This window comes from Microcaecilia unicolor, chromosome 9, assembly GCF_901765095.1.
Source record: "Microcaecilia unicolor chromosome 9, aMicUni1.1, whole genome shotgun sequence".
In the NCBI taxonomy this organism is placed as follows: domain Eukaryota; kingdom Metazoa; phylum Chordata; class Amphibia; order Gymnophiona; family Siphonopidae; genus Microcaecilia; species Microcaecilia unicolor.
In genome coordinates, this window is record NC_044039.1 from 140,911,558 (window position 1) to 140,934,885 (window position 23,328).

The 23,328-nt window shown below is 42.7% G+C and overlaps 1 protein-coding gene across 2 annotated transcripts in view; it reads right to left on the reverse strand.

The window, feature by feature from the left end:
* Positions 1-23,328, reverse strand: part of MAPKBP1 (mitogen-activated protein kinase binding protein 1) — a 386,986-nt gene that overhangs the window by 138,373 nt on the left and 225,285 nt on the right. For both annotated transcript variants that reach the window (XM_030215489.1, XM_030215488.1), the window contains exons 8-9: positions 12,323-12,505; positions 3,193-3,353 (exon numbers count right to left, since the gene is read on the reverse strand). In XM_030215489.1, coding sequence (XP_030071349.1) covers positions 3,193-3,353; positions 12,323-12,505 — 344 coding nt within the window. The remainder of the gene's footprint in view (positions 1-3,192; positions 3,354-12,322; positions 12,506-23,328) is intronic.

Consider the following 23,328-nt stretch of genomic DNA (forward strand, 5'->3'; position numbering starts at 1 on the left):
ACATATCGTTCAACTCTAATCAACAGAAATCACTGTTGCAATAAAGACTAGTTTAAGCTTAATGGATGCCTGGGCATCGGCATTCAAACTCAAACTGAACAAGGAAAAAAAAACTCACTGCCTTATTCTCTCTTCTCACCACAAAACAAACCTCCCTTCATCCATAAAAACCCCAGAACATACTCTCCCAATATCGGACAAACTGAAGATCCTTGGAATTACTATTGACACCAACCTAACCCTGGAGAGCCAAGCCTCTGCCACCACAAAGAAAATGTTCCATGCAATGTGGAAGCTCAAACGTATCAAACAATTCTTTCCAAGGGAAACTTTCCATAACATAATTCAAACAATGGTACTATCACATGTTGACTACTGTAACGCCGTATATGCGGGATGCAAAGAACAGATCGTAAGGAAATTCCAGACCACGCAGAACATGGCAGCTAGACTCATTTTCGGAAAGACAAGATTTGAAAGTGCTAAACCCCTACACCAAATTCTGTACTGGCTACCAATCAAGGAACGAATAGCCTTAAAAATTTGCACTCCAGTCCACAAAATAATCCATGGTCTGGCACCAACCTACATGACCGAACTTATCGACTTACCAACTAGAAACATCATCGAATCATCAAGAATGTTTCTAAACCTGCATTACCCAAACTGTAAAGGACTAAAATACAAATCAACATATGGATCCAGCTTTTCCTACATTTGCACCCAGCTCTGGTACGCATTACCTAGAAACATTAGAACTGTGAACACCCATCTAAAATTCCGAAAGGTCCTCAAGACTCACCTCTTCCAGAAAGCCTACTCAGCAGACCCAAACTAATTCATGAACAATGCATCACATCTATCGAACTAAGAAATGAACAATACCCCTTCCACATAATCTTATTACTTCAAACTGTACAAATTTTGCTCCAGTTATAATTAAGCGTACTTCTACCCTTATCCTACTCTGTATTGCTCACTAGAAGCTGTAATCCCATCCCTGGAGACTTATCAGTCTCACTGGGATTACTTCTCTCTATATGCTACTATATATTCATCCCAGAGTTGTATTCTCTTTTCCGGAAACTTATCAGCTTCCTTGCACCTACTGTTACTCTATTTTCCACTCTGTATATATTCCTGGTGTTGGTACTCTCCTCTCCGGAACCTGTAAGCCACATTGAGCCTACTGCTATGCGGGAAAATGTGGGATACAAATGTAATAAATAAACAACCCACTTTTAGACAGAAATCAGCAGTTTAAAAATGTTATAGGACTATGACCCAGGTATTCACTTTCTGGGATTATGCTTCTCCCCAGTGAACCAGGGTTTTTGAGCACTGAAAGAGTACAACCTCTGGTAAAAATCAAGTCAGTCTAGGGCAGACAATGGAACCAGCAGTGAGAAATACTTATGCTAAGAAAATGAGAACTCTTTGCAACATCTGAAGCAGATATAGACCACTTTTTGGATTATGATTACAAAAGGCAAAACTTTTTCTATGTGTGTGTAGGGAGCATTCTTTTTTGTATTACATTCCACAATTAGATTTGCTAAAGTTGGGATTTAAAATTACTGATTATTTGATTTTTTCACTATTCTCAATCCAATCATAAATTGCAATCCAAACAAACCATGCTCTCTGGAAAGACATTTTACTTAGTTTCAACATTTTTTTTTAAAGATTTCAATCTCAGTGTCTAGTTTGGAATGATATAACCATGTTATTCATCCTCAACAGGTGCTACCCGTGGACTGCAGAATTCAAGTCCTCATAATTTTTTTACAGCTTCAAGTGTCAACTGTGCAAGCCCTCACACATGGAGCTCCTTAGATGCATGTTGCCTTCAACAATAAAGGAAAACATGGGAGGTGCTGCTAAGGGGTTTTTGATTGCAACAAGCCCTCGTTGGTTTTACACCTTTTTCTCTTGCAAGAACACAGTCTCAAGAAAACAGGTACTAGGGATGATTTGATTTTAAACCTCAAAAAGATTCTAAAGGACAAACTAACCAAACCTCTCTTGTCAGCTCAACTCACCTTGAGTATGATATGCAATTCTGGTTGCAGCACCTCCAGAAAGATATATCAGCATTAGAAAAAGTACATGAAGGGCAACCAAAATGATTACGGGAATTGGACTCCTCTCATATGAGGTCAAGGCTGTTCAGCTTGGAGAAGAGTCAGCTGAGAGGTAATATGACAGAGATCTACAAAATCCTGAGGGTAAATGTGAATTGATTGTTTACTCTTTCAAAAAGTAGAAAGATTAGGGGACACAAGAAGTCACATACTACTACTTTTAAAACAAACAGGAGGAAATATTTTTTCACTCACTAAATAGTTGGAGGATGTGGTAAAAGCAGTTGGCATATCTGAGTTTAAAAAAGGTTTGGACAATTTCCTGGAGGAAAAGTCCGTAAACTGCTATTAAGGTAGACACAGTGAAAGCCACTACTTATCCCTGGAGTCAGCAGTATGGAATCTTGCTGTTCTTTGGGATTCTGCCAGGTACCAGTGACCTGGATTGACTACTACTGGAAGCAGGATACTGGTCTAGATGGACCTTCAGTCTAACCTGTATGGCAATTCTTATGCTCTTAAATGAGTCAATTTTCAAAATCAAAAGGCCTGACTGAAATGCCAAGCACAAAAAAAGGGACAACGGCAATTGCAGAAAAACACAAACTTCAACAGCCAAAAAAACCTTGAGAATTAAAGAGGATGAAGGCCTGTGCACGTGTCACTGAGATGACAAAGAGGCAAAAAAAAAAAATGTAAACTGAATAACTATTATGAGATGCACATCCTCTTGGTTCCACAGAAAAATAGGAACCAAGGTGAGCCAGCATGGCAACGCAGGGCAGGAAGTATGGCACATGAAGTTATCTGAAGCAGCAGAAAGCTTTTACCCACCCTTCCACAGATGACCACATCCCATCTGTGAGGACACGGTATCCTACCCGTCCTCAGAGAATATATAATTCATAGTCTGCACAGTAACAAACCTCACTGATCGAACAGAAATGCCCTGTCCTCACTTCACCTCCCTTCCATATGTACAAATATCCGCTATGCAACCAGTCTGCAGAATACAAGAAATAATCAACAAATGATTTGTTAATTATGTCCTTGAAATTTTCAGGTGAATGCTTTGGAATGATTAAGCGGTGCTAGGACTTCTTCCTACCTGGCTTCAGTAACAGTGGCAATATCCATGCCCAGATGGTGTGGTTTAGGCATAGTGCTGAGAAAATGTAGGTTGGCTGGGTTGAAGATACGTACGATGCCATCTGCACAGCCACAGAAGATGTAGTCCTGGTTCACAAAGATACAGTTTGCAACTGCTGTCTGCAGAGGACACAGAGAAATTGGAAGGTAATCACCAGCTGTAGTTTTTTGAAACATGTAATTATAACAGCTAATATACATTCAAAGGCTGAAATGGAATGAGACTCTAGGGGACGGGGAGGGAAGCTAGAAATACTATGGATTGGGGGGTGGGAGGGGTGGTTCTGACAGAACAACACCTACAGTCTCTTCCTCATCCCCATACTTTTATTTGCAGATTTACCCAGCCACAATTTTTCTCCACATTCCCAAGACAGTGAAAACAGTGGGGCTCCAGTAAGAAATCTGAACAAGGGGTATCATCCAGCTGGCTCAGATAAATGCAAGAGTGGCAGCAAACATAGTATATTCCTTTCTCTCCCCTCAAAACACACACACACACGTCTAAATGATAAGACATATTGTCAGCACAGACATGATGCCATTCTAAACACATGCAAATGCACTAAAATTAGAAGTTGAAAAAAGACCACCGAGAACTATGGAGTTTAGTCCAGGTGTAAAGGGCAAAGTGCTGTAATTCAAAACAAACATGAGGTTATGTCAAGCATGAAGGATGGGCAGCTTCCAGTGAGAAGATGGAAACGTTACAGGATATCTGTCAACTTACTGCACAGTTGTCTATGTTCTGAGCAAAGATTGGATAGCAAAGAAACAAAAAAATAAGGTAAGAGAAATTTCACTGAAGAAGGAATACACCTCTAATTCAGTGCTTCCCACATTTATATCCCATGTGACCGCCATTTTATCACTTAAAAAAATTTATGTGATCCCAGATGACTATGAAAACAAAATAGAAGACTTTCAGTCCTCTTCCTCCTTCCATAATTTTATGCGTATATGCATAGCCACAGTAGCAGCAGTCAGCACAGGACCTTGCATGTCAGTATACTCTGACAGACTTCAGAACTGTACTTGGGTTTGCAGTCTAGTAGGAAGCCCACACATGATGAGGGAAAAGGACTTGTGAACATTCACTGACTCACAGGCCCACATGCTGACTGCCACTTCTAGGCATAGGTCACAGTGAAGGCCCTGTGACCCCTCCCCACCCCCCACCCCCAATCTTCTGATAATTTGACCCCATTCGGTGTCCCAGTCTATAGTTTGGGAACCATTGCTCTAATTTTTAACAGAAAGGGCTATCATGTTTTACTTTTATTGCAAATTTACCTAATGATTCAAGGAAGGCAAAACCATTTTATTAAATAATTTCACTAAATAAATCTGTTTACAAAAGCTCAGCTCTTGCACCCACAGAGGTGGAAGGATAAATATTACAGCATAGTAAAAAATATTTTTTCTAAGTGGGTACAGCAGAATAAAACAATTTGATAAGTGCACACTTACACTGAGACACAATGGTGCATTTCCCCTTCAATCACAGAATCAGGCATGTCTGGATGGAGGATTTGGTGGTGAAAGACAAGTTAAACTATGTGTCAATAGAGGATGAGGGACTGGAGATAGATGTACATGCTAGGTGTGTTGTGACTGGCAGTATATATGAATTGTGTATATCTGAGTAGCGTCTCTGTAGAGAGAGCAGGTATTTATCTGTATGTATGACTGACAAATGGAGTGTGGTGCTATGGGGACTGTGCCACTATGTGTGTGTGAAAATATCTAACAGGGGGAGTAGTATGTCATTGGGGGGGGGGAAGGCTTGGGATGTTAGGTGCGTACATAGCATGCTGTGGCATGGTGAGAAATGGATATGTCAGTGGTTCACAACCCTGGTACTGGAGGCACCCCAGCCAGTCAGGGTTCAGGATATCCACAATGAATATTCAGGAGACAGATTTGCATGCATTTTGGATATTCTGAAAACCTGACTGGCTGGGGTGCCTCCAGGATCAGGTTTGGGAACCACTGGGATGTGTGTTAAAAGGATGCTCTCACTGTTTTTCCCCCTCCTCTTTCCTCCCCCACTCTTCTACCTCCTTATCTTCCTCCTTCTCTCCCTCTCCTCCCTGTTCCCAAAACTTTCATTTATATTTTTATCAGGGTTCAGTCTGGATCTTTATACCACGGCTGCAGCCGCAGCACACCATATTTTCTTGTACCACAGAGTTTGGACTCCTGGTAGCACAATTTTCCTTTCTTTACCCAGCAGGCAGTCTTCTCTTGTGAGATTAACACATAGCATCACGGATGTGATCACCCCCTTTATTAGTATCAGATACTAACTCAACTGTGGATGACATTATTGAATCTATGAAGACATTTCATATCCCAGATTATTTTTTTTCTCATCTTTATTGACACCAGAAACAGCATGAGATACATACCAAGTACAAACCAGTAAGCAAAGAATGAACAGAACTAAACACAACATAACCTTCAAGAAGCTCTCAAAGTATAGTTACAATATGCCCCTGGTGTTTTCTATTAACAAGGAGCCCCTTCCCCCCACCATCACTCTTCTTCTAGCTAAGCAGACTGAGGAAACAAATATGGAGTAAGTTCTCAACAATCACATTGGGTATAATTCCAGGAAGGGCTTCCATAGAGAATATGGACCCCGTCTCACAGATTGAGACAAAACCTGAGAAAATTGTATCATCACCCAGGCGGCCATCTCACACATGAGGGTAGATATCCCAGATTCTAACTTTCATGACACTCACACTTACTGAGGCAAAGTTCCTGGACAATAAATATGATTTCATTTAATTCCTGAAATCTACACATAAGTACATAAGTAATGCCACACTGGGAAAAGACCAAGGGTCCATCGAGCCCAGCATCCTGTCCATGACAGCAGCCAATCCAGGTCAAGGGCACCTGGCAAGCTTCCTGAAGAAAAATTTCTGATCCATGAAATTTTTGCTTCAGGGTTGCCTTCTCCAATAGCTCAAAGGGCAAATGGCCCACAGCTTGAAGCAATAGATTTAGGTTCTATGCTAGAAAATCTAAGGGGAGCAACTCCTTTCAGGAAATGGACCACATCAGGATGGAAAGCCAAGCGTACCCCCCTTAGCTGACCCTTGAATCTCGTTAGCGCCACCACCTGAACCTTCAAAGAACTAACTGGCTCTTTCTGCAAAAAAGGATAGAATGCATATGAATGAAGCTTGAAAAGGGAATACACACTTTCTGAACACCAAGCTTCAAAAACTCTCCAGTAAGGCATAGGCCAATGAGGTTGCCCTCTTTCACGCCTGCAGAAAGTCATAACCACGTTCTCTATGTAGCCTTGGCATCTCAGACATAACCTTTCAATGGCTAAACCATAAGACAAAAAAAAGAACAGGTCATCTATAGTCACTGGTGCCTGAACTAGGGTGCCTTCTCCCATGTTGAGATGCATTAGACTAGTACCATGACATTCTGGACCAATCTGGTCCTACTAGGGATGAACAAAGCACAATGAAAGACTATCTTATGCAACACTCAACCCAGAAACATAAGAAAAAATACATATAGAAACCCCAATCTTGGTCAGACTTGGAGTAGGACATCCAGGCCCACCAACACTCATTCCTTCCACAGACAAAAGGAGAGAGAAACCCTAGATGTGAATACGCGAGTGAGGTCTCTCCATGTTTCCTGAACTTAGTATGGCAAAATGCCATGGAAAGCCTTCCACCCAACACACACAGTGGGTGGTGTTCCTGTCTCTTCTTTAGACAGAGATTACCGCGTATACCAGTGCACTTTCAGGGGAACTGGCTGGGAGTGTGAGATTCGGGAGTGAGGTTTCGCTCAGCCCATTAGGTCCGGCCACTCCCCCACATCCCAGGATGGAATCAGAGCCGGGTGCTTCTGGGTCAGCAAAAGGGTCTTCGTTAGTGTCAGCAGCGAGTGGATCAAAGGCCGAAGCGTCCCCTGATTCAGTGTCATCTTGGGCAGCACCTTTGGGTGAGATGCTGGTGGGGAGCATCTGGAGAAACTGGCAATGGAGTTGATCCAGCCGTCCCTGGCTAAACCAGCGGAAATCACACTTGAGGCCATAATGCAAGCCCAGGAGGCCTTCTATTCTTTGACTTCTAAAATCCTGCCTGCCGTGTCCAAACCTGAATTCAGGCTTCAGGCTTTGGAAAAGAGTGATGCGGTACTGAAAGGGGAGGTGAAGGTCTTGGAAACTCAAGTTCAACAGGTGAAATCCACACAAACTTTGTACTGCAGAATAAGATATTATATCGAAGGATAGAGAATTTTGAAAATTATAATAAAAGTTTGAATTTTCCTCTGATTTTAACAGCTACATCTAAGGATAAATTTCTAAAAGAATTGTTTGGATATCAAGAATCTGCTCTACCTCCTTTGAATAGGATTTACTTTGTTCCTGTTTCATCTAAAAAGCGAACTAGACTCTTTGGAAAAACTTGGACATGCTGATATTTCTTCAGACAGTTTCAATTTAATTAACATTTTGGAGACATCTGCGATTTCATTTGTATTTCTGCAGGACAAGGAAGTGTTGCCACAACTTTTCTTTAGACTTAAGGACTGTAATTATTTGGATTGGAAAATATCTATTTTTCCAGATGTTTCTCATTAGACTCAGATACGCAGGAAGAATTTTTTATCTTATTGTTCTAAAGTTTTGGCACTTGGTACAACTTTTCAGCTGCGTTACCCATGTAAATGTAGGATTTCCTTAAATAATATGAAATATGTATTTTTTTTTAATCATCTCAATTGCAGTTCTTTCTTGAGGAAAAAGGGGTAGTGACCTCTTAACCCCATGAGTAAGTTACATCTCTACAGCGGGTCTATTAATTAAAGTGCTTGGGTCACATTTTTTCTTTCGTTATTTCATATATATCTATCTTCTCCTAGATATTCCTTTCTTGGTCTCCCTCGTATGTGGGCTTTAATTATAGAATATTTAAAGGATACCTTTGGATGGTTTTCCTTAGTAATGACGTGATATTATGCATTTATTCTTTGTAAAATTTTTCTTTGTTTAATTATATTGGAAATGAATTAAAAAAAAAAAGAAGACGAGAGGAACCTTTGCATTTCTCTCTGTGGCCATTAAATCTATGATGGGGGTACTCCAGTGACACCTGATGAGAGAGAAGACCTCTTCCAATTAACTCCCATTTCCCTGGGTGTCTGCTCAGATGTTCAGCCTGAATGTGAGCCACTGACCATACCTGAAAGAGGGCCTGGCCATCATAGGAAACGGAAGGCCTCATGAGCTAATGACATTCACCTTTGGCTGCTTCAACTTTTCCTTTTCTTCCTGAACCAAAAGGTACAATTTACCCATGTTCCTATTGACCCAGAGACTGAAAGGTACAATTTACCCATGTCCCTACTGACCCAGAGACTAGCCGCAGGAGTGTCTCATGTCACCAAGTAAGGGATTGCATTGCCTTCATATTTTTAATAGAAGCCTTGACCTTTTTCATGAGGTGGTACGTCATCAACAGCATTTACTCATAGAAACGGTTGAAAAATGGTTGTGGAGGTTTTTCTTATTATCACTAGTCTCTTGGGGTTTGGAAATTGATAAAAATGTATGTCCATATTTATTATCCTGAATACCCATCTCTTTGATGTAATGGTTTGCTATGTGTTTCTGAAGTAGAGGAGCCACCAGGTACCTTCTAGGGTGGAGTCTCCATGGAACCTGTTTCCTGTTCTGGAGCTTCAGAAATACTCAAAGCCTTTAACAACTGAGTAATAATGGTCAAAAATTCTTCCCCATGAAAAGACAGACTTCTAGAGGGTCATTACCTTCCTCCACAGATAATTCATCTTCTAGGAGATCTACCACAGAGGCCTCTCTGCTGCCAACAGAGGCAGAACTCTAACATGCTAATTCTAGTGGCAAGACCATTGATGTAGTCTCCCAGTCCCCTCTCGACTCCTTATGAAGGATCAAGACATATCTGGTGGAAAAGGCATCCCTCAGCCCTGGGGTTCCCCAAAAGAGCCACTAAGCCCCTGGATGAACCTTTTAGCAACAAAGAAGTCTCCATCATTGATTTCCCTTGGTTCCTCAGAAGAGGTGGGGTAAGAAATGACCTCAGTGACTGAAGCAGCAGCTCCTAAAAATGGCTGCCTTTCCTATGCTTTCAGCTAGTTCCTCATGGCCCTGGCCCTGTATGGAAGTATTGGATTTTTCAGCCACAAAAGCCAGCAGCCCCTCCACTGCCTCTGATCATGCTTCTGCTTTTGCTTTCTTGTGATCCCACTATGGCAGGAGTCGCAATGATTCAAACTGCTGCAGCAGGAGCAGCACTTGCCACTCAGTGCACTCCAACAGGGCTTTCATATCCACTTTGTGCTGTATTAATGTAGTCTTTCCAGATGAAACATGGCCACAGAATACTCTGCCTTCTGTCACAATGCTCCCTCAGAAGTGGGCTGAGATGTTAGTTTAGGCTCCCCTCACTGTCCCCCAGAGACTGGGAAATAAGACCAATATCGGGCAGGCTTCTATGGTCTGGGTCCTGTAAATAGCAAAAACAGATCAGGATCAAGGCTGGAGTTGGCTTCAATAGCAACGCCAGTACTTGGAAAGTAGGACTGGTGCCGAGAAGACTTACGGTCTTGTGTCCCAAATTTGGCAGGGATAGAGATTAAATGTATCAGTGTTTAATCATAATGAAATGGAACCTGTGCAGAGTGGAAGATTCAACTGGCCACCTTGCTGGGCAGACTGGATGGACCGTGCAGGTTTTTATCTGCAGACATTTACTATGTTACTTAGGCCTTACACATAGTGACACTTCTTCCCCTCCCCCTGGACATGGTGCTTACCAGGGAGATTCCTCCATAGACATCTGGACTTCTGAGAATTACCCTCTCCTCCCACCCTTCTTTTTTTCAGGAGAAGAGAAAACAAAGAAGGGGGACTTTAGGTCCATCTGGCAGTGAAAGGGGTGGGGGGGACTAAACTCTCTCTAGGTATCTCTAAGAGTGCAGCTACCCCAGCTGGACACTGGATTTCCCCCTGATTGGAGAGTCTCTGCTGAGCACCCAGTTCTCCAGCTGGGCCCTGGAGCAGCAACATATCAATCCAGAATGCCATCAAATGGTCTGTCTGTCATCAACTGCTGGAGACAGATAAATGGTGATGAGTAGAGGCTCCACAGTGTCTGTATATAGAGCAGAACTTACAAGCCATCTTTTTCTCTGTCTCCATCTGCTGGTTGACAGAAATAACCCATTGGTTTGGAACCAGTCTAGTGGATAAGGAAACTGGGGTGCCAAACTTGTACCTTAACTGGCTCTTCTACCAGAAGACACAACATGCACAAATACATATATGTTATGTTATCAAAGCTACATGGACAATTTAGTCATGGCTTATGAAATTCTAAAAATCCCAGGCTTCATGGCTTCTTTAGTTTACATAGTTCCACTGGTGATATTACACGAGGCCTTTGCAATGTCAACAAGTTTCACTGGAATCAATATCGCCAACCACTTTGCAGAAGATCAAAATAATATCAGTGATAAGACACTTCTTTCTTTGGTGCAACCTCTCAGAAGCCTCACCACCATATCCTTCTCATCACGGATGCATCCACATTTGGTTAGGTAACACACATTCCTTACTTATGCACTCACGGATTATGGATATGCAAAGAAAAGAGTGCATATCTGTCAGCTAGATTTGTAGACAATCTTTCACACCCTTCAGATGTTCAAACAATGGATCTCAGAAGGGATCATTCTTATTCAAAACATCAACAAAGGTGGTGGTTCAGGATCATTCTTGCTATGCATGGAAGAAATCAATATAGGATGTATTCTAAAAGCAACCACGCAGGCCAATTATCTATCCAGCAATTTCAACCAGGTCACAGACAAATTGAATAATGACTAGATTCTCACAAGTGATCCCTTGATCAATCACAAAGTCTGTATAAGAAATTGGACTATCCTGAAATAGTTCTACTCACAAATCAGGACAACAGAAAATGTCCCATTTCCTGCTGAAGAGGACTAAAGGAACAAAGACCACAGTTTGCTCTACACTTTTCAACCATTTCCTATCATATCCAAATTAATATAGACGATTCGGGGAGGGGGTGAGGGTTCTCCATAAATAGCAGGGGAATGAAACCATAATTTCCCTACTCTAACCTCCTTGTTTACCAAAACCTATGCTGCTATGTGCAGGACAGAGGATTTTTAAACAACACAAAGCTTTGAAGAATACCCTGAAAACATGCTTTCATCAGATGATGTCATCTGTGTGCATGGCTGTACTTCCCTGCTGTCTATGGAGATTTCCTGTTACAGGTAAGCAACTCCTTGTTCTCTGCATTAATGGAATGGCAAATGATTGAGAAAGCCAACAATTAATATGGCAGCTTTGTATTCACAGTGCACTAATTTGGCTATTAACTGTGGTAATTGGAAAATCTTACTGAACTTTAGCAAACATTGTCTTAAGTGTCTATTTAATTGGGGGAAAATTCAGTGTTTTAGTTCATCTATTTGGCTACTTGAAAAACACTGAGATGTAGCATAGAAAATGATTGTGGTAAAAGCAGTTAGCTTAGTAGGATTAAAAAAAAAAAGGTTTGAACCATTTCCTAAAAGAAAAGCAAATAAGCCATTATTAAGATAGACTTGGGAAAATGCACTATTTCTAGGATAAGCAGCAAAAAATCTGCTTTACTCTTTTGGGATCTTGCCAGGTACTTGGACCTGGACTGGCCACTGTTGGAAAAATGATACTGGGCTTGACAGACCTTCAGTCTGTCCCAGTATGTCAATGGTTATGTTCTTATTTAATATCTCTATACCTATAATTTAATGAAGTATGTAGGTCAAATGACATGCCAAATCAGATCACGTATCTATAAATCCTGAACAGCAACATTTTCTTTAAAAAAATATATATATATAATGCTTTATGCCAAGAAAAAAAAATTCCACAGAAACATTTTTTTTAGAAAACCCACATTACTGAGGCTGTAAATGCCATGGTTTACAGCCAACAGATTTACTGCAAAGTTTTATCTTAATATAAAGAGAGACATAGAACTCACCCTCAGCTCTACCCACTTATCCAGCAGCCTCTTGTCATTGAATTCACACAGGAGGCCAGAAGAAGTTATGCAGAAAGTGCTGTCAGACTTCTTTCCCCTTCCACATGCCACATCGGTGAAGAAATTATTCCTCAACTCACCCAACAAGCCTGAGCGGCCCAACAATGGGACAGTTGTATTCACCTGTCAGAAAACAGCAAAGTTACTACAGAATATATAAAACATGGTCTGGGTAAACAGTGAAGCACTTTAGAACCTGGATATGCATTAGATATGGTTTACAGTTTATTTAATATACGTCTCTTCATAAGAATATAATAGTGCAGTTTTCATCATTAAAAAGCACAACATGTTAAGAACAGAACGCCACCTCAAGTAGACGATTGATATTTGAAGTGGATTACCAGTTTTTAAAATAAACACAAACTTCTTGTATGGGCTGGTATCATAATGACTTTGGAGGCATTTCCTTAACATTTTTCCCATGATGGCAATCCATGTCAGATGAATATGCAAGAACTCCCCACTGGAGTAAGACACTTTCTATATCCTGCAGAGTCTCACATTTTGTCCTACCAACTGAGGACTGGAGGCAGGATAACTCTTCTCACTAGCAGCTAAAGGGTCACATACTTTACTCCCAATAGTAAACAAAGGGACAGATCATCCCTCAGTGATAATATAAGAGATAGCTTTGCAGGATCTATATTTACAGAGAAATTACAGAAAACATACCCATCCATCTCCCTGCACATCATCAACGTTTTCCTTTAGTCATTACAGGATGCACTTCTTGGAACACATCTAAAACCTGCTCAATGGCAACCAATTCCTCATTCTCAGCCACCCATAATAGTACCCAAAATAGATTCACTCCAGAGCCAGTGCAAGGATATTAGGTTTCCTGGGTAAATCTTCAGCCTTGAATCCCCATCAATTCAATTTCTGGCCAATTAGGATCCCCTAAAGTTTTGATAATTAAACTCAGCAATCATGTAGCATGGAATGTTGCTACTACATGGGTTTCTGCCAGGTACTTGTGACCTGTATTGGCTACTGTTACAAACAGGATACTGGGCTAGATGGACCACTGGTGTGACCCAGTACGGCTATTCTTACGTTCTAATTGGCAGCCTGCTCAAGGACTACCTGCAACCGCTACCAGTAAACATTAAAGGCCTGTTGAAATAGGTAAGATTTCAGGGTCATTTAAAATTTGAGGAATGAGTTTTCTATACACAAAGTTAGTTGCATTTAATTCTAAAGCAAAGGGGAGCACAGAAAAATGCTTGCTATCTGGTTGAGTCCAAGTGAGCAATTCAAATGGAGGGTATATGTAAGTGGCCATCATTTAGTGATTGCAATGCCCTTGATGGGGTATATGTTGAAATAATAAATCAGGGGTGAGCAACCAAGGTCCTTGAAAACCAAAATCCAGTCAGGCTGTCAAGATTTCCACAATGAATATGCATGAGATTGATTTGCATGTACTGCTTCCATTGTATGCATAGATCTCATGCATGTTCATTGAGGAAATCTTGAAAACCTGACTGGATTGTGGCCCTTGAGGACTGTGGTTGCCTACCTCTGTAATAAAATAAGGTACTCAAGGATCGTAACCCATCCTACTTACCTGTTATCGTGAGGATCCTGAATTGAATTTGATATTGTACAGGCAGTCAGTGCTGCTGCAACAACAGAGGAGTGACATGGTCTTGTAATATAACCGGAAATAGGAGTCTTATGGCCGTGTTTTAAATATATTATAAAGCAAGTGAAAAAAGGAGAAAAGTCCAATCCTCACAAACATGCACAGCAACAAGAAAAATGAGTAAGGTGATCAAGAATGAGGAAACCAAGCTTGTAAAGTGTAAATTTTTATTGCTAATCAATCTCGAGCCTATTGCTGGAAGACTCGACTTGGCCGTATTTTGGCTAGTGTGCCTTCATCAGAAGTCTTGTTCCCTTAGCAAACGGCAACACAAGGTAAACAAAGCAATGACAGGGTGCACTCAAAGTGCATTGATTGCCGTGCAAACTAGCTTTCACAGAAGAGGCAGCGTTCCACATGCAAAAAATCAAGTAATCAAGCTGGGAAGAATAGGAACCAGCTCTGTGGGTGTCTAGGCACACCCCCTCCAATATTTTATAATGTGCTTTAGAAATGATAAGTAGTAGTAGTACTTTATTAAATTTATAGAAAAAAGCTCCATGCTGCAGAGCAGCAGGAGAAAACATGAACTGCTTCTGTATCCCAGCTACCGCTCCCTCCTCCTTTGGAGCCTACTCCTGGCTGGCTGATCAATGGACTGGATCACTGGACGAGAAAGAGGGATCTGCTGCAGCCTATTGGCTGGATATGTCTAGCTGATTGTCTTAAGGGGGAGGAGGGGAGGTGGTTCAGCCTAGCAGCTACCAATGGGAAGAAGAGCAGCAGGTAGACACCCGCAAAGAAAAAAAAAGATGAATCAAATAACTTTATTGGCATGACAATTTTACACGTGCTGCCAAAGTAATACAATTAGAAGTAAAGAGAGAGAGGGGGGAGGAAGTACTGGGGCCAGGAAGGGGTTTGAAAGAGGTTACTGGTAGGGAGAGAGAGAGAATTCTGCTGTGACAGGCTGGAATTGGCAGAAAGCAGCTTTAAGGGGAAGAGAGGTTGGGTAATGGGGACAAAGACTGGGAGTTTAGCTGTGGGGAGATAATACTGTTGTGATGAGTTGGAGGTGACAGAAAGCAACTGAAAGGGGAAAAGATTTTGGAAGCTGTGGGGAGAGGAAGAGAGTCTAGGAAAGGGTGAAGTGATTTGAAGGGGGATATTGGAAGGGGGAAAGAATGCTGCTGTAAAGGGCTGGAAGTGGCAGAAAGCAGCTCTAAAGGTAAGAGGCTGGCAGATGGGACTAGAAATCAAGCCGAGCTGTGTGAGAGAGGAGTAGAAACACGCTTAAGGGTAGGAGGAACTCAGAGAGCATGTGCCATGATGAGTAGACATGATCTGGGATAGAGGAAGAAGAGCAGGCACAGGGAATGCACTGCTATATCCAGCGTGCCTGAGAGTGATCATGGATGGCCTGTCACGGCTGCTTACATCGCATCCGCATCCTCAGTGTCGGGCTGGTAACTTTCAGCGCTAGGAACAGCAGTGCTGGATGGAGAAGGCAGGTGGTATTCGTGGGTGCACCTTGGAATGTGCATGCACTGGCGGGAGGAACGGCTTCACCCTCCAGCTGCATCATGCAAGGGCGGAAGTGATGTCACTTGTGCGTCAGGGAGATGCTGATGTCAGACGCATGCCTCACCATGATATTCCAGCCTCACCATCTGCAAGACGCTTCAAGCGTGAAGACTTCCAATGCTCCCTGTGTGTTTCCTTTCTGCGTCTCGACTCTGATTTCCTGGTGCTGACCCTGCCTGTCTGCAAGACCCTGACCGGACCTTGACATTGCCTGCCAAGACCCGGACTTGACCTCGACCTTGACATTGCCAGCTGCCTGCCAAGACCCGGATTGGAGCTCGACATTGCCTGCCAGCCGCCTGCCAAGACCCGGACTGGACCTCGACACTGCCTGCCAGCTAATACCCGGATTGGACCTTGACACTGCCTGCCAGCCGCCTGCCAAGACCCAGACTGGACCTCGACATTGTCTGTCAGCCGCCAGCCCCGGATTGGACCTAGACATTGCCTGCCAAGACATGGACCACACCACAATACTGCTTGCCTGCTGTCTAGCAAGAACCAGATCCAGAATCTCCTAGTTTCCTGCCAACCTTCCATCTGTCTTTGCTCTTCAAGCCCCCCCCCCCCCCCCCAAACTTATAAGTCCTACCGGTCACTTGAACCTGAGGTCTCAATCCTCAGGGAAAAGTGATTGGTACAGGTGAAGATTTGGTCTGTCGATTGCCACCTTCCCCTGGAGGCCGGTACAAGGGCTCACCCCTCGCCCACTCTAGCAGAGCATGACATGGCCAATCTCGCTTTTTCGACTCAGTCACTGATGCCAGATCCTTTTTGACTACTTTGGATGCCCAGGATCCCACGTGCATGGCCTCATCTGAAACCTAAATGCATTGGGGGCAGCAAAGCCTATGTTGCCTTTGTGTGGCTGCCTTTGTTTCCATGCATTTGCACTGTTCTTAACGTGAGGTCTTACTGGACTCTCTGCTTCAGTTCTATTTTAGACCTGTTCTTCAGCATTGTTTTTTTTGCCAACTCACTCATGTTGTTTTTGTAACGGTGGTAGTATCCTGGTTTAGACTATTAAGGGGGGGGGGGGGGGGTGCTGGTTGTACTAACTGTTGGTGCGGGCTGTTTTCATACATACTGATGGAATTTAGTGGGGAACATCTTTTAGTTCACCAAGCTGTATTTAGTTTTTACTGAATGGGGTGTTGGCAGAGTGGGGAGTGTAGGTGTTCATTGGGATACAGAACGGAAAAGATAGGGTAGTTCTAGGGGTGGAGTGGGTTACGGGTTGGTAATTAGGTGAGGCCTTAGTGATGGGTCTAAGGAGGGGGATGGGGGAAGGGGGTTGGGTGGTAGTATTTGCATCTATTGGCACTTTTGAGGGAGAGCTGTTTGTTTGTTTTTTTCGATCTTCCTATGATTGGTATGGAGTGGGAGATCCCTTGAGGGCTGGGCAGAGGATTTCCAGGTTTGTTTTTTACTATATTCTTATTATAATCCTCAGGATATGGGATCCTTCACCTTAAAAATAAGTTAAAGGTTCATATAGCTTGCCTTCAATAAACCCATTTATCAGACACTGAACATCAGAAACTGTATAGCAGCTGGGTGAAGGAGGTTTTTTACTCTTTGGGTACTTTGCATAGTGCGGGCATGGTTATCTTGTATAGTAAATTTCTTCCTTATACTATTCACAAGGTTGAGCATGATGCATCTGGCAGGTATATTTTGGTACACTTTGATGTTCAAGGTACTGAACTGGTTTTACTGGCGGTCTATGCTCCAAATTAGTTTACTATATGTCATATTTTCAACAGATAATGAAACTTCCATATTTGCATTTGCCACTGATGGTGGTTGGCGACTTTAATTCTGTTTTGGATCTGCAAATGGACTGCATGGGTACTGTAACTCCTGGGGATCACAGGTCAGTTCATGGGCTGAGTCATTTCTGCAAGGCGTTAGATCTGGTGGATTCCTGGAGAATTTTGCATCAGCTAGATTAGAACTATACGCATGTATGCCTGTGCACATCCCTCAATGTCCCAACTAGATTGCCTGCTGGTTGCCTCTGTTTTCCAGAGCAAAGATTGGACTTCCTGTACTGTCTGACCATGGCGCTCTCCAAGGTTTTCCAATTGGACCGTCCATAAAAAATTAGTGATTTCCAAATTATTTGTATTAGGTTGAGGCCTATAAGCAGCACATAGTTAATATCTAGAAATACTTTGTAGAAGATAATGCAGAACATGTTTCTGATTCTGTTTTGCTCTGGGAAACTGCTAAAATGGTGCTTAGGAGAGAGACAATAGCATTTGTTGCTTGTAAATGGAAGGATGCGATTAGAGAAATAGTGTGTTTACAGGCCCAAATTGACAAATGTAAGAGGCAATGGCCACTTACCAGAAATCAAATTAACAGGGAAAATCTTTTGGCTGCTAGAGTAGCTTTAAATATAAAAATCCATAAGAAAACAATGAGATCTTATCGATATTATAAATATAAATTCTATAGATATGGAAATTGAACAGGCAAACTGCTTGTTCGACTGGCCTTTCATATTGTAAGGAGATAGTGTACCAACAACAGATGATTACTGAACGGGTACAGATAACTAACCTTTTCTTCCAATATTTTAAAACTTTTTATCAAAGGCAGAATATCTCCCTGGAGGACATTGATTCTTATGTTTCTCAACTTAGGTTGCCAATTATCCCCTGAGGAAGACAGGCAGTCCCTTCATCTTCCTATAACTGCACTGGAAATAAGGGATGCTATTAAAGCAAGCTCATCTTTCTAAAGCACCAGGTCTGGATAGGCTGACAGCAGAATGTTATAAAATCCTGCAAGATCACCTCTCTCTGCCATTGGCTGCTTATGTTGAACAGGTACATGCCAATGGTGCTTTTCCACTCCATGTTAATTGTTCCTTAATAGTGGTACTGCCTAAGCCGGGTAGGAATCCATCTTTAATAGACTCCTACACTACAGACCTATTTTGCGTATTAATTTTTAACTGAAATTGGTGAGATTGGCCAATTTACTGCCTGGGATTATTCATGCTGATCAGGGTGGTTTTGTACAGGGGAGACAGGCGGTGTGAAATGTTCGATGAAAAATGGCTGCTATGGGACTTAGCGCTACAAACAATCTTCCTGCCCTTTTAGTAAGTTTATATGTCAAAAAAGCATTTGATTGTGTTAATTGGTATTTTTTGTTCAAAATATTGGAATATGGTTTGGGGTGGGGGGCTATTATTTAGAGCTGATAAAAACTTTTATACACTGCTCGGTCGTCGGCAGTTCAGGTTAATGGTCAGATATCTGAGTTTTCTGTTTGGGGAGGGGTATGAGACAGAGGTGCCCGAGGTCCCCTCTTTTGTTTATTCTTTCTTTGGAGCCGTTGCTTGTTACATTGCAGGATGCTGCCTCTGTCTAGGGTATGTGAATTGGAATGGAGGAGGTATGCTGTATGGTCTTTGCAGATGACCTGTTCTTATTGTTAACTAATCCAGGGAAATCCTTGTTGAATGTTTATTTTTAATACAACATCATGGAGAAGTGTCTTACTTAAGTTTAAATTTAGATAAACTGGAGGCCATGCCTCTTGGATGTTACCAATATGAAAATTGGACTGAGACCTTCAAAAAGGTAGAGCACAGGATTAAATACTTGGGAGTTTATTTGACAAATTTTTGATGGGAGCTTATTCTGAAAATGTCACAGTTTTGATGGAGAAGACACAAGACAGTTTGGCTTTATGGATTCCATTACCATTAGGTTTGAAAGGTCGCTTAGCGCTTTTCAAGATGGTTCTATTTCCTAAGTGGCTTTACATGATGCAGACCTTTCCAATGTATTTGACCAATAAGGACTTCAGTCAATTTTGTAAAGTGTTACAGATATTTCGGTGGAGCAATAAGAAACCTAGGGCTACATTACAACAATTGTCACTGCCTTTGGGGTGAGGTGGTCTGGCTCTCCCGGATCTTCGGAATATAATGTTGTTTATCTGATGAGACATATGGTGGACTGGATAAAGGGAACTCAGTATTTTACTCCATTACCACTGAAACAACAGCTGATGGCGCCTGTACATCTTTTGTCCTAGTTATATATTAAGAAACCTCATCTTATATTTCCCACTCATCAACATCTGCTTCTGAAATCTATGCAGGAAGGCTGGCACTAGATTTGTCAGAGATTGAAAGTTTCACCACACTACAGTCCTGTTGCCTTTATAAATAATAAAGACCTTGACACAGATGCCTCAAAGCTCTATTTGAAAATATGGCATAGACATGGTCTTTGCTATGTTAAACATGTGGTCACTGACCTTAGCGCCAAGAAGGCATTTGCTGCTCTGAAAGAGGATGGCTTGTTACAATCTTGGAATTGGTATGCTTATTGCATCAAGTGAAGCATTATGCTGATTCCTTGGATAGACTAGCTTTGAATGAAGATATGACTGATTTAATCTAAGAAATTTTTAATTTAGCATGACAAACTAAAGTTAGTCTATCTTTTGATCAAAGGAGTCTTGTTACCTTCCAAGTGCCCTGGGACTATGAAGTTTTGGTTTCGGCATTGAATACAGAACTTTCACCTAAAGAGCACATGACAGATGAGAGTCTTTGCCATCTTATGAAACACATTAGAATTCTTTCCCAATCGGTGACTATCCAAGAGCAACTGTATAAGATTTTATTGCAGATGTTTGTGGCTCCATGCCGTGCCTTCTGGACAGGAATTTCAAGTATAGCGCAGTGCCCTCTGTGCCAATTCTCACCAGTCAATTTAACATGACATTTATATACAGTGTGGCATAAATGAATGCCTCTATGGGCAGATACAGTGGTGGAAATAAGTATTTGATCCCTTGCTGATTTTGTAAGTTTGCCCACTGACAAAGACATGAGCAGCCCATAATTGAAGGGTAGGTTATTGGTAACAGTGAGAGATAGCACATCACAAATTAAATCCGGAAAATCACATTGTGGAAAGTATATGAATTTATTTGCATTCTGCAGAGGGAAATAAGTATTTAATCCCTCTGGCAAACAAGACCTAATACTTGGTGGCAAAACCCTTGTTGGCAAGCACAGCGGTCAGACGTCTTCTGTAGTTGATGATGAGGTTTGCACACATGTCAGGAGGAATTTTGGTCCACTCCTCTTTGCAGATCATCTCTAAATCATTAAGAGTTCTGGGATGTCGCTTGGCAACTCGCAGCTTCAGCTCCCTCCATAAGTTTTCAATGGGATTAAGGTCTGGTGACTGGCTAGGCCACTCCATGACCCTAATGTGCTTCTTCCTGAGCCACTCCTTTGTTGCCTTGGCTGTATGTTTTGGGTCATTGTCGTGCTGGAAGACCCAGCCACGACCCATTTTTAAGGCCCTGGCGGAGGGAAGGAGGTTGTCACTCAGAATTGTACGGTACATGGCCCCATCCATTCTCCCATTGATGCGGTGAAGTAGTCCTGTGCCCTTAGCAGAGAAACACCCCCAAAACATAACATTTCCACCTCCATGCTTGACAGTGGGGACGGTGTTCTTTGGGTCATAGGCAGCATTTCTCTTCCTCCAAACACGGCGAGTTGAGTTCATGCCAAAGAGCTCAATTTTTGTCTCATCTGACCACAGCACCTTGTCCCAATCACTCTCGGCATCATCCAGGTGTTCACTGGCAAACTTCAGACGGGCCGTCACATGTGCCTTCCGGAGCAGGGGGACCTTGCGGGCACTGCAGGATTGCAATCTGTTATGTCGTAATGTGTTACCAATGGTTTTCGTGGTGACAGTGGTCCCAGCTGCCTTGAGATCATTGACAAGTTCCCCCCTTGTAGTTGTAGGCTGATTTCTAACCTTCCTCATGATCAAGGATACCCCACGAGGTGAGATTTTGCGTGGAGCCCCAGATCTTTGTCGATTGACAGTCATTTTGTACTTCTTCCATTTTCTTACTATGGCACCAACAGTTGTCTCCTTCTCGCCCAGCGTCTTACTGATGGTTTTGTAGCCCATTCCAGCCTTGTGCAGGTGTATGATCTTGTCCCTGACATCCTTAGACAGCTCCTTGCTCTTGGCCATTTTGTAGAGGTTAGAGTCTGACTGATTCACTGAGTCTGTGGACAGGTGTCTTTCATACAGGTGACCATTGCCGACAGCTGTCTGTCATGCAGGTAACGAGTTGATTTGGAGCATCTACCTGGTCTGTAGGGGCCAGATCTCTTACTGGTTGGTGGGGGATCAAATACTTATTTCCCTCTGCAGAATGCAAATAAATTCATATACTTTCCACAATGTGATTTTCCGGATTTAATTTGTGATGTGCTATCTCTCACTGTTACCAATAACCTACCCTTCAATTATGGGCTGCTCATGTCTTTGTCAGTGGGCAAACTTACAAAATCAGCAAGGGATCAAATACTTATTTCCACCACTGTATACAATTTTCCAATTTTGGCTCTTTGGGACTAAGGAAAGAAACTAATTTTCTACTGAAAAAAGCCTTTGTTCTGGCCAGAAAATGCATTTGTATCAGTTATTGAAATTAGAATGACTGGATGCTAAGCAGGGATTAGCGAAAACATGGAGAATTTTTCAACAAATTTGGGCTCCTGTGTGGGGAAGGTCTCTCTCATAGGGCTCGTATTTATCTCTTGAATATGTAGGGCTCTGTCCTGGTGTGCCATGTTTGAAGTGTTTTGGAAGAACTGGAGGTTTTATTTTGGGGGGGGGGGGGGGGGGGGGAGAAGGAAATAGTAAGGATTGGACTTAACCTGATATAAGGGGACTGGGTGACAGGGTGGGTAGGTGTATTGTTGATATGGGCAGGGACCACCATGAAGACCACACATAGGTAATCCCATTTATATTCTTTTGCTTGATTTTGTTGTATGTTGGTGTTTATGGTTCGGGTGGAACAAAATATTGTATAAAATTAGAAAGGGGGGTGGTTTAATAATAAAACAAATTACATACCCCACACTTTAGGCACTTGCAGTTTTTAGGATGTGGAACATGGAAACATCAAAGTTGTGAAAAAAATTCCATAGATCTATTCTATTGACCCTAAAGCGCATAGGAGCCAACTTTTCAAAATGATTGGGGATGCTGACATTTTTTTTTTTTTTTTTTTTACAGGTGGTGCATTCCCCCTCCCCCTCATCCCCCCTCCCTCTCCCCTGTCCCCCCTCTATCTCCCTCTGAGTTCCAGGCCCCTCCCTCCCTCCCAGTTCCAGTCCACCCTCCCTCCCCTTTCCCTCCCTCCCTCCGAGTTCCAGGGTCCCCCCCGCCCCTCGCTCCCTCCGAGTTCCAGGGTCGTCGTCCCTCCCTTCGAGTTCCAGGCCCCCTCCCTCTAAATTTTAAAAGTCATCTATCTTACCTCGTCGGGGTTATGGCGCCAGCAGCGGTAAAAAGTGTGCAGGCTCGGTGCTTAGTTCAGTTTTCCTTTCTCTATCTCTCAGCTCATTTCAAGCTCATTCTAAAAAGGAAGTAGGTATCTACTTTTCTTTAAAGAATACTAGCACAAGTGGCAGAAAATACGCAGGGAGGGTGGGTGACCACGGACCACCAGGGATTCTGAACGCTGGGGGAGGGGAGGAGTTGGGGTGGGCTGGAGGTCCACCGGACCTCTAGCCCCCACCCCCCTCCGTCGATGGATAACAGGGTGCTGGGGGGGGGGGCCGGCAGGGAGGGTAGGTGACCATGGACCACCAGGGATTCTGAACGCTGAGGGAGGGGAGGAGTTGGGGTGGGCTGGAGGTCCGGTGGACCTCCAGCCCCCACCCCCCTCCGTCGATGGATAACAGGGTGGCGGC